General features: G+C 46.8%; 1 protein-coding gene across 2 annotated transcripts in view; it reads right to left on the bottom strand.

The window, feature by feature from the left end:
* Nucleotides 1-8,713, bottom strand: part of LOC143940592 (neural proliferation differentiation and control protein 1-like) — a 192,820-nt gene extending 184,107 nt beyond the window's left edge. The window contains exon 1 of one of the 2 annotated variants that reach the window (XM_077462245.1): nt 8,037-8,713. In XM_077462245.1, the coding sequence (XP_077318371.1) occupies nt 8,037-8,079 (43 nt within the window). In that variant the 5' untranslated portion in view covers nt 8,080-8,713. The remainder of the gene's footprint in view (nt 1-8,036) is intronic. The other variant, XM_077462157.1, reaches the window with a different exon arrangement.
* Between the last annotated feature and the right edge of the window lie 6,610 nt (nt 8,714-15,323).

Here is a 15,323-nt window from a genome sequence, read left to right as displayed (position 1 = left end):
CTGCGCCTGGACCGGTGCAGGTCGGCGGGGCCCCGGTGGGGCCAGGTAAGTTGCGTGATTCTGCGTTGCTGGCGGACGCCTTGCGTGGTCTGCTGGGGGTGACACAGGGGGGTTCTGGGCCCACGGGGTCCCGGGACGACCTGGGGGGGGGGTTTCAGCTGGTCCGTCGGGGGGGGGCGGGGCCAGTAGCCTCGGGGGGCCCTCGGGTCCGCTGCAGGAGCTGTTGGAGGGGTTGCAGGCCCTGGTAGGTAAGTTTGCTGGGGGCTCGGGGTCGCCACAGGTGGGCCCCTGGCTGAGTCATGGGGTGGGGGCCGGGGGGTCCGGGGCTGCGCCTGTGACGGACGCCCCAAATGCGGTGGCATCGGGGAGTGTGGACGCGGGGGCTGGGGGCTCGGGGGTCCCCCCGGTGGCCGCGGACCCGGGGGCGCGGTCCGATATAGTTAGGCTCGCGGATGCTGCCCGGTGCGAAGTTTATGTTTGCTTCGAGGGCCCGTTGGGGGCACATTTGAAGCAGGAGGTGCGGGACAAGATCGGCAAGGGTGAGTATGTGGAGATTTTCTCTTTGCTCCCCCCTCTAGAAGTTTAACTTGGATAGGGTCAAGCCGGACAGTTCCAAGAAGGACGACGAGGAGAAGCGTACAGTGGTGTGAAAAAGTGTTTGCCCCCTTCCTCATTTCCTGTTCCTTTGCATGTTTGTCACACTTAAGTGTTTCGGAACATCAAACCAATTTAAACAATAGTCAAGGACAACACAAGTAAACACAAAATGCAATTTGTAAATGAAGGTGTTTATTATTAAAGGTGAAAAAAAATCCAAACCATCATGGCCCTGTGTGAAAAAGTGATTGCCCCCCTTGTTAAAACATACTATAACTGTGGTTGTCCACACCTGAGTTCAATTTCTCTAGCCACACCCAGGCCTGATTATTGCCACACCTGTTCATAATAAGGCATCACTTAAATAGGAGCTGCTTGACACAGTAAGGTCCACCAGAAGATCCTTAAAAGCTACACATCATGCCGAGACCCAAAGAAATTCAGGAACAATTGAGAAAGAAAGTAATTGAGATCTATCAGTCTGGAAAGGGTTATAAAGCCATTTCCAAAGCTTTGGGAATCCAGTGAACCACAGTGAGAGCCATTATCCACAAATGGCGAAGACATGGAACAGTGGTGAACCTTCCCAGGAGTGGCCGGCCGCCCAAAATTACCCCAAGAGCGCAGCGACGACTCATCCAAGAGGTCACAAAAGACCCCACAACAACGTCCAAGGAACTGCAGGCCTCACTTGCCTCAGTTAAGGTCAGCGTTCATGCCTCCACCATCAGGAAAAGACTGGGCAAAAATGGCCTGCATGGCAGAGTTCCAAGGAGAAAACCACTGCTGAGCAAAAAGAACATCAAAGCTCGTCTCAATTTCTCCACAACACATCTTGATGATCCCCAAGACTTTTGGGACAACATTCTGTGGACCGATGAGACAAAAGTGGAACTCTTTGGAAGGTGTGTGTCCAAGTATATCTGGCGTAGAAGGAACACTGCATTTCATAAAAAGAACATTATACCAACAGTAAAATATGGTGGTGGTAGTGTGATGGTCTGGGGCTGTTTTGCTGCTTCAGGACCTGGAAGACTTGCCGTGATAAAAGGAACTATGAATTCTGCTGTCTACCAAGAGATCCTGAAGGAGAATGTGCAACCATCTGTTCGTGTACTCAAGCTGAAACCAACTTGGGTTCTGCGGCAGGACAATGATCCTAAACACACCAGCAAGTCCACCACCGAATGGCTGAAGAAAAACAAAATGAAGACTTTGGACTGGCCTAGCCAAAGTCCTGACCTGAATCCTATTGAGATGTTGTGGTATGACCTTAAAAAGGCGTTCATGCTCGAAAACCCTCTAATGTAACTGAATTAGGACAATTCTGCAAAGATGAGTGGGCCAAAATTCCTCCAGGACGCTGTAAAAGCCTCATTGCACGTTATCGCAAACGCTTGGTTGCAGTTGTTGCTGCTAAGGGTGGCCCAACCAGTTATTAGGTTTAGGGGGCAATCACTTTTTCACACAGGGCCATGATGGTTTGGATTTTTTTTCACCTTTAATAATAAACACCTTCATTTACAAATTGCATTTTGTGTTTACTTGTGTTGTCCTTGACTATTGTTTAAATTGGTTTGATGTTCCGAAACACTTAAGTGTGACAAACATGCAAAGGAACAGGAAATGAGGAAGGGGGCAAACACTTTTTCACACCACTGTAGGTATCGGCTGATCCCGCGCACATTTGCGAATTGGCTTCAGGCGTTCGCTATCTTGGCTAGCGTGATAGGGGAGAAGAACCCCGAGCATTGCTCGGCGTTGTTTTGTTACCTGGACGTGATTGGTGAGGCTTATCGGGTGTATGGGGGGGTTGGCGTGGCTGCGCTATGATGAGCAGTTTCGTCAGCGTAAGGCGGTGCGGGCGGAACTGCGCTGGGATCACAAGGACATAAGCCTTTGGATGAGGCTTATGTCTGCGGCGTGGACGCCCACTCCGTTTCTTCAGGGGGGGGGCCGGGAGTGCGTCGTCCTCGGGGCTGCCGTCCGGAAAGAAGTGGGGGGTGTGCTGGCCCTTTAATGAAGGGGCTTGTAAATTCGGGGGCGCGTGCAGATTCAAACATGAGTGCTCCGGCTGCGGCGGCAACCACCCCCTGTCCCGCTGTTTCAAAAAGGGTAAGCGCGCCGGCGATGCCGGTCACAAAAGGGATGACGCCGGTGAACCTGGGAAGGATGCTTCCTTTCCTAAATAGGTATCCGGATGGTGGGGCGGCGCGAGGGTTGATTTCGGGTTTTCGGGACGGTTTTAGGATTCCCTGTTCTTTAGCGGGGGTGCCGCCGTTAGCCAGGAACTTGCGCTCTGCTTTGGATCATCCGGGGGTGGTTGATGACAAATTGGGTAAGGAGGTGGCGCTGGGCCGGATGGGTGGGCCTTTCGAAGTACGGCCGTGGGGGGACCTGGTGGTTTCCCCGTTGGGTGTGGTTCCTAAGAAGGAGCCGGGGAAGTTTCGCTTGATTCATCATCTGTCTTTTCCGAAAGGGGGGTCGGTCAACGATTTCATTGACCCGGAAGCGTGTACGGTTTCCTACACGTCTTTTGATGCGGCGGTTAGGTGGGTCAGGCGGGATGGTCGCGGGGCTCTGATGGCCAAGGCGGATGTGGAATCGGCGTTTCGGCTTCTACCGGTCCACCCAGACAGCTTCCGGCTGTTGGGGTGCCATTGGCGGGGCAAGTTCTATGTGGATTTGTGCCTGCCCATGGGTTGTTCCATTTCCTGCGCCTATTTTGAAGCCTTTAGCTCATTTTTGGAATGGGTGGTGAGGGATGTTTCGGGCCTGGAGTCGGTCATCCACTATTTGGACGACTTTCTGTGCGTGGGCCCGCCTGCCTCCAATGTGTGTGCGATTCTTCTGTCCATGTTGCAGCACATTGCGGGCAGGTTCGGGGTGCCGTTGGCGGGGGACAAGACGGAAGGCCCGGTTACGGAATTGAGTTTTTTGGGGATAGTGATTGATTCGCTGGCAATGGAGTGTCGATTGCCAGAGAATAAATTACGGGATCTGCAGGTGGAGTTGGCAGGGATGCAGGGCCGGCAGAAGGTTCAGCTTAGGGCCCTGCAGTCACTGTTGGGCAAGCTGAATTTCGCTTGCCGGATCATCCCTATGGGCCGTGTGTTCTGCCGACGGCTGTCGGGGGCCACCGCCGGGGTGACCGGACCTAACCATTTTGTGCGTTTACGGAAGGAACACAGGGAGGACCTGCGGGCGTGGCATGAATTTTTGGAGTCGTATAACGGGCGGGCCATGTGGATGTCGGGGCCAGTGAGCAACTTCGATGTGGAGTTGGTCACTGACGCGGCTGGGTCTACGGGTTATGGGGCATTTTTCCGGGGCCGGTGGAGTGCTGAACCTTGGCCGCGCTCCTGGGAGGTGGCGGGGTTGTTGGGCAATTTGGTTCTGCTAGAGTTGTTCCTGGTGGTGTTGGCTTTGGAGCTGTGGGGGGAGGAGTTTCGTAATTTGAAGTTGCGCATCAATTGCGATAACATGGGGGTGGTGCAGGTCATTAATCGGATGACTGCTTCCTCGCCCCCGGTCATCCGGCTGCTACGGCAGCTGGTTTTTCGATGTTTGCGGCTCAATGTTTACGTTTATGCAGTGCACATACCTGGGGTGGAGAATTCCTTGGCTGACTCGCTCTCTCGTTTTCAGTGGGACAAGTTCCGGCAGCTGGCACCGGGAGCGGAGGAGTCGGGGGCGCCCTGCCCCGGGTGGATGTGGGAGCTGCCCTTGGAATTGCCGCAGGTTGGTTAAAGAGGTCACTGAGTGAGGCTACATGGTCCGCTTATTCTAGGGCGTGGGCGAAATGGTGGGCGTTACTGCGGGAGGTTGGAGTAGCTGGTCGGGGCTCCGACCAGCGCTGGGTGGTCTTGTACTGGGTGGCCCGGAACATAGAGATGGGACTGTCGCCTGCGTCTATTGTCTATTGAAGCTGGCGGGGTTGGCCTTTCTGTTTAAGATGTGGGGCGAGCCGGACGGGACGAAGGATTTTTGGGTGCGGCAAACGTTGAAGGGGTACAAGAAAGATCGGAAGGGTCGGGATGCGCGCCGGCCGGTGTAGTTTGACAATTTGGTGGCTATTTGTTCTCGGCTGGTGGACATTTGCTCGTCTGCTTACGAGACCGTTCTGTTTACGGCGGCTTTTTCGTTGGCATTCTATGGGGCGTTTAGGGTAGGGGAGTTGGTGTGTCGCTCGAAACGGGTGGCTGGGGGTTTGTTGGATCAGGATGTGCAGGTGGTTGCTGATCGGGTGAGTATACGGTTGCGTAGGTCCAAGACGGACCAACGGGGCAAGGGAGTGGCGATTACGCTGCTCGCCCTTCCGGGCTCGGCTGTGTGCCCGGTGGCGGCGGTACGGGCTTTCCGGGCGGTGCGGCCTGCGGGGTCGGGCCCCTTTCTGGTGCATGCGGAGGGCTCTTTTCTATCCAGGTTTCAGTTTGTGTCGGTTTTTCGGCGATGTCTGCGGGCGGTGGGTTTGGATGAACGGGAATACGCGTCACATTCTTTCCGGATCAGGGCGGCTACGGAAGCTGCACGATGTGGGCTGGAGGAGGCGGTGGTTCGCCGGATTGGTAGGTGGGAGTCTAGGAGGTTCCGGTCCTATGTCCGGCCTCAGTTGATCCTGGGGTGATTCGGGGTGCGGCTGGGGACGTTGTTTGTTGTTGGGATTTCTGGGGGGAATACTGTGATTGTAGCATTACGTTGGTTGTTGTGTTATTTCTTTTGTTTTTATTCCAGATGGAGGTTCTCAACGCCTCGTTTGGATCCTGGGGCATTCGTACGTGTGCTGGGGGGCCAGGAGAGGTGATTCTCTACCAGCAGGCAGGCAATTGGGTATCCCCAGGCGGGTGGCTAGGGTAATGTGGTTGGGGTTCCCGGGTATGCGGTGGGAGCGTGTTATGAGGGAGGTGGAGCGCTTCGCTTTGAGAGACAGGCCCCCGGATGTGCTGGTTGTTCATGCGGGGGGGCAACGACCTGGGCATTCGAAAGGTGAAGGATATTTTAGCGGACATTAAGGCGGACGTGTTGCGCCTGCGGGTCCTTTTCCCGGGCACCATTTTGGTATGGTCGGACATTGTGGCCAGAACGGTGTGGCGGTGGGCTAGGTCTTTGGCCAGCATTGAAAAAACGAGGATAAGGGTGAATAAGGTGGTTGGGAGGTTTGTGGTGCAGAACGGGGGCATTGTGGTTCGACATCGGGAGTTGGAGGTGAATGTTGGGCTTTATCTTCGAAAGGATGGCGTTCACCTATCGAATGTGGGTATTGACCTTTGGTCCTTGGGCTTGCAGGAGGGGATACAAAAAGCTCTTCGGGTGTGGGGTGGCCCTCAAGGTTGAGGGGGTCACCCTTTCGGGCTGTGGCGGTGTGTTTTCTGGTGGTTTCTGACGGTAGACAGGTACTCAGAAGGGATCTGAGGGTGTGGGGGGCTCATCAAACGATCGGCCCCTCTGGGTATTCCTGAACGTTGGAGGGAATACGGTTATGTTCACTGGCGGAAGTTGTCTCCGACCGGTCACAGGTGGAGGCCTTTTGGAAGTTGGTCAGGTGTACCGCAGTGATTTGGTATTGGCTTAAGTGGGGTCACCGTCAGAGATCACCAGAATGGGCAGTCAATGTTATTTAATGTGGTTTATATGTTAATAAAGTTATTTATATTTATATATTTATATATATTTATATATATTTTATATTTGCAAGTTATTGGAGTGAATTTTTGAGTTATGTTTAATAAAGGCTGTTGTGGCCAGTTTACTCCAACCTATGGTGTGGTCTCGTTTCTAATAGGGGAAGGTATGGGTAAGGTATAATATAAGGGGAACATTCAGACTACACTAGTCATGGAATGGTAAGTATAGACATGTTTTTAATTTTTATTTTTACCTTTACAATCACTTTAACCACTTGCTTACTGGACACTTATACCCCCTTTCCTGCTCAGGACAATTTCCAACTTTCAGAACTGTCTCACTTTGAATGACAACAATTGCGTGGTCATGCAGCACTGTACCCAAACAAAATATTATTATAATTTTTTTCACACAAATAAAGCTTTCTTTTGGTGGTATTTAATCACCACTGGATTTTTTATTTTTTGGTGAAAAAAACAAACAAAAAAAACAAAAACGAAAATTTTGAAAAAAAAAAAATAGAAACTTTTCATAATTATAAAATTTTGCAATCAGGTTTTTCTCCTTCACTGATGTGCGCTGAGGATGCTGCACTGATGAGCACTGATGAGGCGGCACTGATAGGTGGCACTAATGGGCACTGATAGGTGGCACTGATGATGAGGCACTGATTGGCAGCACTGATGGGCACTAATAGGTGGCACTGGTGGGCACTGATTAGGACCGATGTCCCTGTAACAGAAGCCGGTTACCTGCTTTCTTCTTTTCTATTCACGTTGATCGCGAGTAGAAACAAAAGCCGATAACGGCTTCTCTTTACGTCTGTGATCAGGTGTGATTGGAGGACAGCTGATCACGTGGTAAAGGGCAGCTATGATTGGCCCTTTACCCTGTTCTGTGATCAGCCGAGTCCAAAGGACTCGACAATCACAGAGCATGCCACAGAGACACCCCCCTGGGCACGCTGTAGCCGTCTTTCTGTTATAGTGGGGGTGGAAAGTGGTTAATGTTTGATTGTTCACATGGCCGCAGTCTCCGCCTGGTCCCAGGCATTGATGAGCATGCTCTGCTCAATAGACCCCACCCACAATCACATCTTAGGGCTGATGAGATGCAATTTATTACATTTTTAGTTTTTAAGTATTGATATGTTTTAACAGTTCTCCTTCAAAGATATAATAGGGTAAGGGGGGGGGGGGGGGGTCGGGGTTGTTGTCCTCAGACTCCCAATGGTAGGGTGGGGTCCAGCCTTCCCCAACCTTGGCAGCAACTGAGAACACAGACAGGAAAAAAATACAGAGTCTTTCTTTCAAGGCGCCTAGAATTACATTATTCTTGGCCAACTAGGTTTAATGTAATTAGGGGCACTGGCTGATTTTAACACACAAATTCCAGCTACATAAATCTGGCCTTGACTGTAAATGATGTCACAAAAAGGTTGTGCCATTTTGGGACAAAGTTATCACATGTTCTTGTCATTCACAATGTCAATTAGCTTTTTTACATCATAGGATATATATTTCTACAAAAACCACCTTGGGTTTCCATGGAGCTTGACCACCCGTTATAATATAAGCCACACACAAAGCAACGCAGTTAAATAACATAACACATGCAATAAAAAAAAATGGACTTTAACTTATTAGATTCTGCATGAATGACGTGTTTGTGTTTCCTTGGCAACAGCAACAGAGTCTGGATACAGGAAATAGAGAGTGGGTCAGAAGAAAAGGAGGGGATGGAGAGAGAGCAAGAGACAGCAAACAGGTACTGTGAAATCCCCACACCCAAATCGGTATAAAACACCGTCTTACCTGTTACTGCCACAAGAAGGACGATAACGCCAACGACCACCATCCTGTCCTAATGCATTAAACGACCCTATCCTTTGCACACTAATGCGATGCAGATGTTAATCAATGATCCATCTACATTAACCTGTAAATGTACAGTTACTATGACCCTTACTATACAGTCACACAGCTATGTTAATTTACTTAAATTTCCAACTGCAATGAATACCCACTAAAAAAATACACATACCACCATTCTGCAAGCTATTTCTATAAGCATGCAATAAACACTAATTATCTATGAATGCTTTAGTACACACATATGTATGTGTCAAATTGCAGCAAACAGATGTGTACTATAATTGGTTATTTACAAATCTAATTAGAGTTACTAAAACGATTAGGTGTATTTAGTAATCAAGATTGCAAATTGATTAGAGTGCAAATCACATGCATAAAAAGCAACAAAAAAGTGAGCGCAAAATGTAGATTACACAAACAGTACTTCCTACTTCTACTTCGCCTGAATTGTTCACTTTTTTTTTTTTTTGGTTGGTAAGCATGTACTCAGTGTGTGTCTAATGCAAGTCCAATTTTCTTGCGTCCCCCCTGAGTGGTTTTCTCATCCTCCTCTGTGTGTGTGGCTGATGCTCTCTATTGCAGTCCTGTTGAGGTATGTTTGTGTATAGCAGGCACTGCGCACTGCTCTGTCTTTTATGAATGGAGCAGTGCGTGGGAGGGTGCTGTGTGTCTGTGTGCACAGAGACTAGTGTCTTCCAACAGAGAGGCCAATAGGAGAGCCGTAGATAAGACTGTACAGACCTGAGTCTTCAGGTGGGGGCTCAAATCCTTTATAGCTTTGTTAAATGCTGTAGGAACACAAATACATAAATAGATTTTATTCACAATGAAATGTTCTTTTTTGGGGATAATTATGGAAATAGAAGACTAACGGGGCAAGAGTTAGAAGGGCAGTTTTTGTACAATGTTGACAATCAAACAATACATTTGTTCTAAGTCTGGTGCTGTAATTTTTAGCACAAGGTTCTCTGCTAAAAGCATACCTCCCGACTTTTTGACATGTGAACGAGGGACACCTATTAGAAAAAGTATGTATGGATAGAACACACCCCTGCCACGTCCGATTAACCACTTCAGCCCCGGAAGAATTGACGCCCTTCCTGACGAGCACTTTTTGCAATTCAGCACTGCGTCGCTTTAACTGACAATTGCGCGGTCGTGCGACGTGGCTTCCAAACAATATTGACGTCCCTTTTTTCCCACAAATAGAGCTTTCTTTTGGTGGTATTTGATCACCCTTGCAGTTTTTATTTTTTGCTCTATAAACAAAAAAGGAGCGACAATTTTAAAAAAAACACATTATTTTTTACATTTTGCTATAATAAAATAAAATATCCCCCAACAATATATATAATAAAAAAAAAAATTTCCTCAGTTTAGGCCGATACATATTCTTCTACACATTTTTGGTAAAAAAAATAAAAATAACAATAAGCGTTTATTGATTGGTTTGCGCAAAAGTTATAGCGTTTACAAAATAGGGGATAGTTTTATGGCATTTTTATTAATTTTTTTTTTTTTTTTTTTTACTAGTAATGGCGGCGATCAGTGATTTTTATCATGACTGTGACATTATGGCAGACACGTCAGACATTTTTGATACATTTTTGGGACCATTGTCATTTATACAGTGCTATACAAATGCACTGATTCCTGTGTAAATTACATTGGCAGTGAAGGGGTTAACCACTAGGGGGCAGTGTATGGGTTAACTGTGCCCTGGGGAGCGTTTCTAACGGTGGGGGGGGGGGGGGGGGCCTGGCTACGTGTGACATGTCACTGATTTCTGCTCCCGATCACAGGGAGCAGAGATCAGTGACACTGTCACTAGGCAGAACGGGGAGATACTTGTTTGCATCTCCCCGTTCTTCCTCCCCATGAGGCGATCGCGGGTATCCCCTCAGCAATCAAGTGCGCAGGACCCGCAACCCGACTCATGGAGTTTGCAGCAGTCATGCGCACCCGCTAACCGCCTCTTAAAGAGCCATGTACAGGTACGTTAGTTTGCCTGTATGAGCCCTTCTGCCAACGTATATTGGCGAGAAGCAGTTGGCAAGCGGAAATATAAGGAATATTATTTAAAAAAAAGGATTAGTTCCACAAGTGATTTTTTTTTTTTTTTTTTTTTATACTATTATTCCTTCATACTGGCTAAATTTGCAAATGCAGCAATTTAGAAATTGGATGAAAGGTTTAGCACTGGGAAACACTTTTTGAAAGCTAAATATTGCATTCTATATAAAACTATATAGATCAGACCAAAGTGAGGGACAAATGAGGAGGAAAGAGTGACAGAGGGACTTTGTTCCAAATCAGGGACAGTCCCTCGAAATCAGGGACAGCTGGGAGCTATGTAAAGGCAAGTAACAATCCTAAAGACGCCAAAAGTGTCACTAAGTAGTAAATGTTCATGGTATTAAAGAACACCCTATAACTTAACCCTTCCTTTGAACATTTAACCTTTAAAATCAGCCTTCAGCTGTAGGCAAACAACTAAATACACAGCTGAAATACATACACTATATTGTCAAATGTATTGGGACACCTGCCTTTACACGCACATGAACTTTAATGGCATTCCAGTCTTAGTCGATAGGGTTCAGCATTGAGTTGGCCCACCCTTTGCAGCTTTAAAGTGGTGGTAAACCCCTACAAACCACAGGTGCACTGGGTAAGCCGCAGATGGCGGCGATATGCCGCGAGTGTCGGCTCCCGTGCGCATGCGCAGGAGTGACGTCATCGCTGCTCCGGTGAATCACACTGCCGGAGCAGCGAGACCCACCAAGAAGATGGACACTCGGAACTACAGGGGAAAGCGGTGACTTTGCTGGCTCCTGTATCAGGTAAGTGACACATAATGGATTACTATGCCATGCATAGTAGTCCATTATGCTTTACCTTTGCAGGGAATGAAAGAGGAAGTAAACTCATCAGGGTTTACTTCCTCTTTAACAGCATCAACTCTTCTGGGAAGGCTGTCGACAAGGTTTAGGAGTGTGTTTATAGAAATGTTTGACCATTCTTCCAGAAGTGCATTTGTGAGGTCAGGCACTGATGTTGGACAAGAAGGCCTGGCTCACAGTCTACACTGTAATTCATCCCAAAGGTGTTCTATCATGTTGAGGCCAGGACTCTGTGCAAGCCAGTCAAGTTCCTCTACCTTAAACTCGCTCATCCATGTATTTATGAACCTTGCAAATTGTGGGCCAACTCCATATTGAACCCTATGGACTAAGACTGGGATACCATTAAAGTTTATGTGCGTGTAAAGGCAGGTGTCCCAAATATTTTTGACAATATAGTGTATATGAGAGCCGCTTTCCCTGCTTTCCCTGTATGTATTTCTGTCAATTCACATTGGTGACCTGACTTTTGGATGCTGCAGTTATACATGTAGTCAGTGGTGGCCCGTCCATGCATCCGGCCCCCTGATCTACATGCAGGGTGTGGGACGCATGGATTCCAATCGGGTGTTTTTTTGTTTGTTTTTTTAAGCATGTGATTAGAGCCAGAGGCTCTAATAGGCTTCAAAAAAAGGGTGGGTTCAGGCACAGACAGGGCAGGACTTACCATTGGGCTTGACTGGGCTCAAGCCCATGGGCCCCGCCAAATAGGGGGCCCCGCCGAGATACAGAGGCGAGTGTACTCGGCTCAGCTCCGCTCAGTCACACCCAGTCCCGCCTTATGATGGACATAACACAGGGACTGGGTGTGAAGGTGAGCCAAGCCGAGTACACTCGAATACTCTCTGCTCCGCTCGGGACTGCGACAGGACACGAGAGCCGCCAAGAGGACCCGAGACCTGCCAAGATGTATCTCGGCGACGCCATTTTTAAATGATAAGGCTGCAAATGACACTGGGGCAAGGCTGCAAATGACAAGGCTACACTGACAAGGCTGCAATGACACTGGACAAGGCTGCAGATTGATGGGCAAGGCTGCAGATGGACACTGATAAGGGTGCATTGATGGGCATTTGATGGGCATTTAAATGTAAGTTTTTTTCCTTAAAATCCCCTCCTAAACTTCGGGTGCGTATAACACACCGCTGCATGTTATACGCCGATAAATCCAATAATGTATGGAAGGTAGGGCCCGAAAATGACTCAAGCCCAGGGGCCCCCACCACCCTAAGTCCTGCCCTGGGCACAGAGTACTGTGCCCGAAGCCCACCCAGTTGTGTGACAATAGCGAATTAATATTGTATGGTAGACATTCCAAGGTATTAAGTAAGAGGCATGGTAATGCTTGACTTGGTAAGGCAATTCTGGTTCTAACCTAACCATTTATGCTGCGTACACACGACCAGACTTTTCAACATCAAAAGTCTGACGGAATGACTATTCGAACGTGTGTGATTTGCAAAAGTCTGACAGACTTTAGAAATGGAACATGTTTCAAATTTTTCCGACAGAACTCTGCCGGACCCAGTTCCTACTGAGAAATCCGCTCGTGTGTGTGCTAGTCCGACGGACAAAAACCGACGCTAGGGCAGCTATTGGCTACTGGCTATGAACTTCCTTATTCTAGTCCAGTCGTACGTCATCACGTTCGAATCCATCGGACTTTGGTGTGATTGTGCGTGGCCAAGTCCGTTCATTCAGAAAGTCCGTCAGAACTCTGTCAGAACTCCGTCGAAAGTCTGTCAGACTTAGTCCCTCGAAAAGTCTGGTCGTGTGTACGCGGCATAACTCTTCCTGACTCTGATAGTCAGCATCTGTCCAGTTTTCCTGTTCATGGACTGTTCAAGTACCTTTGTTTGTGAACAGCGCTGTGAGTTACTACGTGTTTTTTTTAAAATACATGTTATTTGAATACTACAGCATGGAGCCCCTCTTTTATTGCATGTAAACTGCAGATGGGAAGGAAGAGCTTGGATAGGAATTTATAAGCCACTGTTGTCGATTTGGCTGGGTGTCCCTGAAAAAAGGATTTGATCACCGTGGAACAAGGAGTTTCATTTATACAGAGGCTTGACTCGACCTGTAAGGGTCTCTGTCCAAGGTGAGAGGCTGGGGCAAACAACTAGCGTATAGCGGATGGTGGAAATATTTGGATGAATTGGATTCTCCTGCTGTTTTGCACAAGCACTTTATTTTATGAACTTTATGACTAGGCATGTTTACATTGATTCACTGTATTGTCACTTTGAAGCAACTGCACTTTATTATTGAAGAGAAATGTATCACATTCATTCATTGTTATTTGCACTGTATTGAAGATATACTTATTTCATGATATTATTATTATTTGCACTGGATTGTCTTCAACTATTGTTTTTTGGATTATTGCACAATATTTGTTGTGAAGGATGTATTACAGTTATATTTCTGTGTTTTTTTTTCTTTTTGTTCACCTTAGTAACTTAGGTTGTTACTATTTATTAGTATTTATCACTTATCTGAGTATGCTCCACATTTTTTTACTATTGTAACATTGATTCTCCTCCCGGCCAATCAGGAAAGGGGTCCTGAAACCAGTTACACAATTGGCCGCCAGGAGGAGGGAGAAGCTAAGGAGTTTTTCAAGCGCTTTGATGTTAAAAAAGCTCCTCAAAAGCAAAAGCTCACGAAAAATGCTTCCCATTAAAATCCACGAATGCTTTCAGGATAATAAGTGTAAGTGCAGCACTAAGTTAAAACAGTTGAATAAAAAAAGGACCATGTGATAGCAAATGCATATAATCTAAGAGTAAAAATATGTAAATTGATAAACATAAACCTTATATAGTCTTAATAAACGTGCAAATATATCTATATAAACACTTGAAGCAGTCCACAACATGATAGCAAGTGACATTAATAAAGTCCATGGGTGGCAAATGGAATATAATGTAGATCCTGATGAATGTGATGAATGGATAGCCTCCTTAGGACATCAGTGGAAAAAGCATTTGTGAAATGTGGATGATAGAAGCAAAACCACCACCAACATATGGAAGGCTTACCAGAGCTAGTTGACTCAACCAGGCCTACTGAGTCATCAGGGCTGGTGGTGCAACCGCACCAATAAACGAGCATCCACGTCTGCAACTAATGGCGCCAACGGATGATGGTCACACTGTCATTCAGATGGCTCCCAACAGAGAAGGAAAACTCAGAGGGGGGTAGACCAATTCTTTCAGACGGACAGTCTCCTCCGGACATGACCATCATAAGATGCTGCCAGAAATTAAACAAAAAGTTCCACATAGAGTAAATCCACATAGCAATGGATATTTATTTAAAAGTAAGAGGAACACTCACATTTTGGGTAGATAAAAAGCACTTATAAAAGAGACTGTAGGTTCACGCAATGACATCAACAAGACTCGTCCTAATGTGTTTCATCTAAGGAGACTTCATTTGGGGTGTCAACATGCTGTGGTCATTGCATTTAAATAGAAGTTTTACCCCAATAACAGAATACAAATCTGTGCTCAATTAACGTTTTGAAAGTAATCACTTCCTGGTTTTCGAAAAATGTCATCTGCGCGTGCAACTCGAACCTCGTTATGAAAAGTGGTTTGGTGCAACTACTGTCCTATAGAAATCAAGCCTCACTTTCAGACAGCCAGTCTCCCCCTGGCATGACTGTCATATAGAGATCAGGTGTGCGTATCAAGCCTCATTTTCAGACGACCAGTCTTGCTGGACCTGACGCTAGCAGTGCTTAATGAGCAGCCAACACTCATTCACAAGCGTATAGACATCCGCCACTGCGTCATTATGCCCAGAGAACTAAACATCAGCGGGCCAAACCTCACTATGAAAAAGGGAGGATGGGCCGCATCTGACATATCATTGGCTAGACGCTGTTGATATTTAATAGGATGGTGACGTCACACGTTTTTAAACCAGAACAAGAAAAAAGTAGAAAAAATAAATAAAATAGAAATATAAAAGATATAGGGCCACAGTGGCACAGATATCCCTCAAATATAACAATTGCACCTGCACAGATTTGATGCTGAAACGGGGGCCCTAACGTACACACATCAGTATGTACAGATACATGGAATACACAGTTAGTATACAAAGTTACATAGTAAATGTTCAATGACATGGTCTATACAAATACACCTTTAGATGAATAGTTAGAATAAAAAATATAAAAAAAATATATATATTCCTTTTAAAATTATACCAATCTAACCCCAGATTCCTATATGCCATTAAGTGAGCCATTAATTTGAACTGTTGCTCATGGATTTCTGTTTTAAAATCTAAAAAATGAATAGTATTTACT

This window comes from Lithobates pipiens, unplaced genomic scaffold (genome assembly GCF_037356315.1).
Source record: "Lithobates pipiens isolate NorthernLeopardFrog02 unplaced genomic scaffold, aLitPip1_a1.2 Scaffold_1, whole genome shotgun sequence".
NCBI classification, from domain to species: domain Eukaryota; kingdom Metazoa; phylum Chordata; class Amphibia; order Anura; family Ranidae; genus Lithobates; species Lithobates pipiens.
Note: the sequence above shows the minus strand (reverse complement) of the source record. Positions and strands in the feature narration are given on the sequence as shown.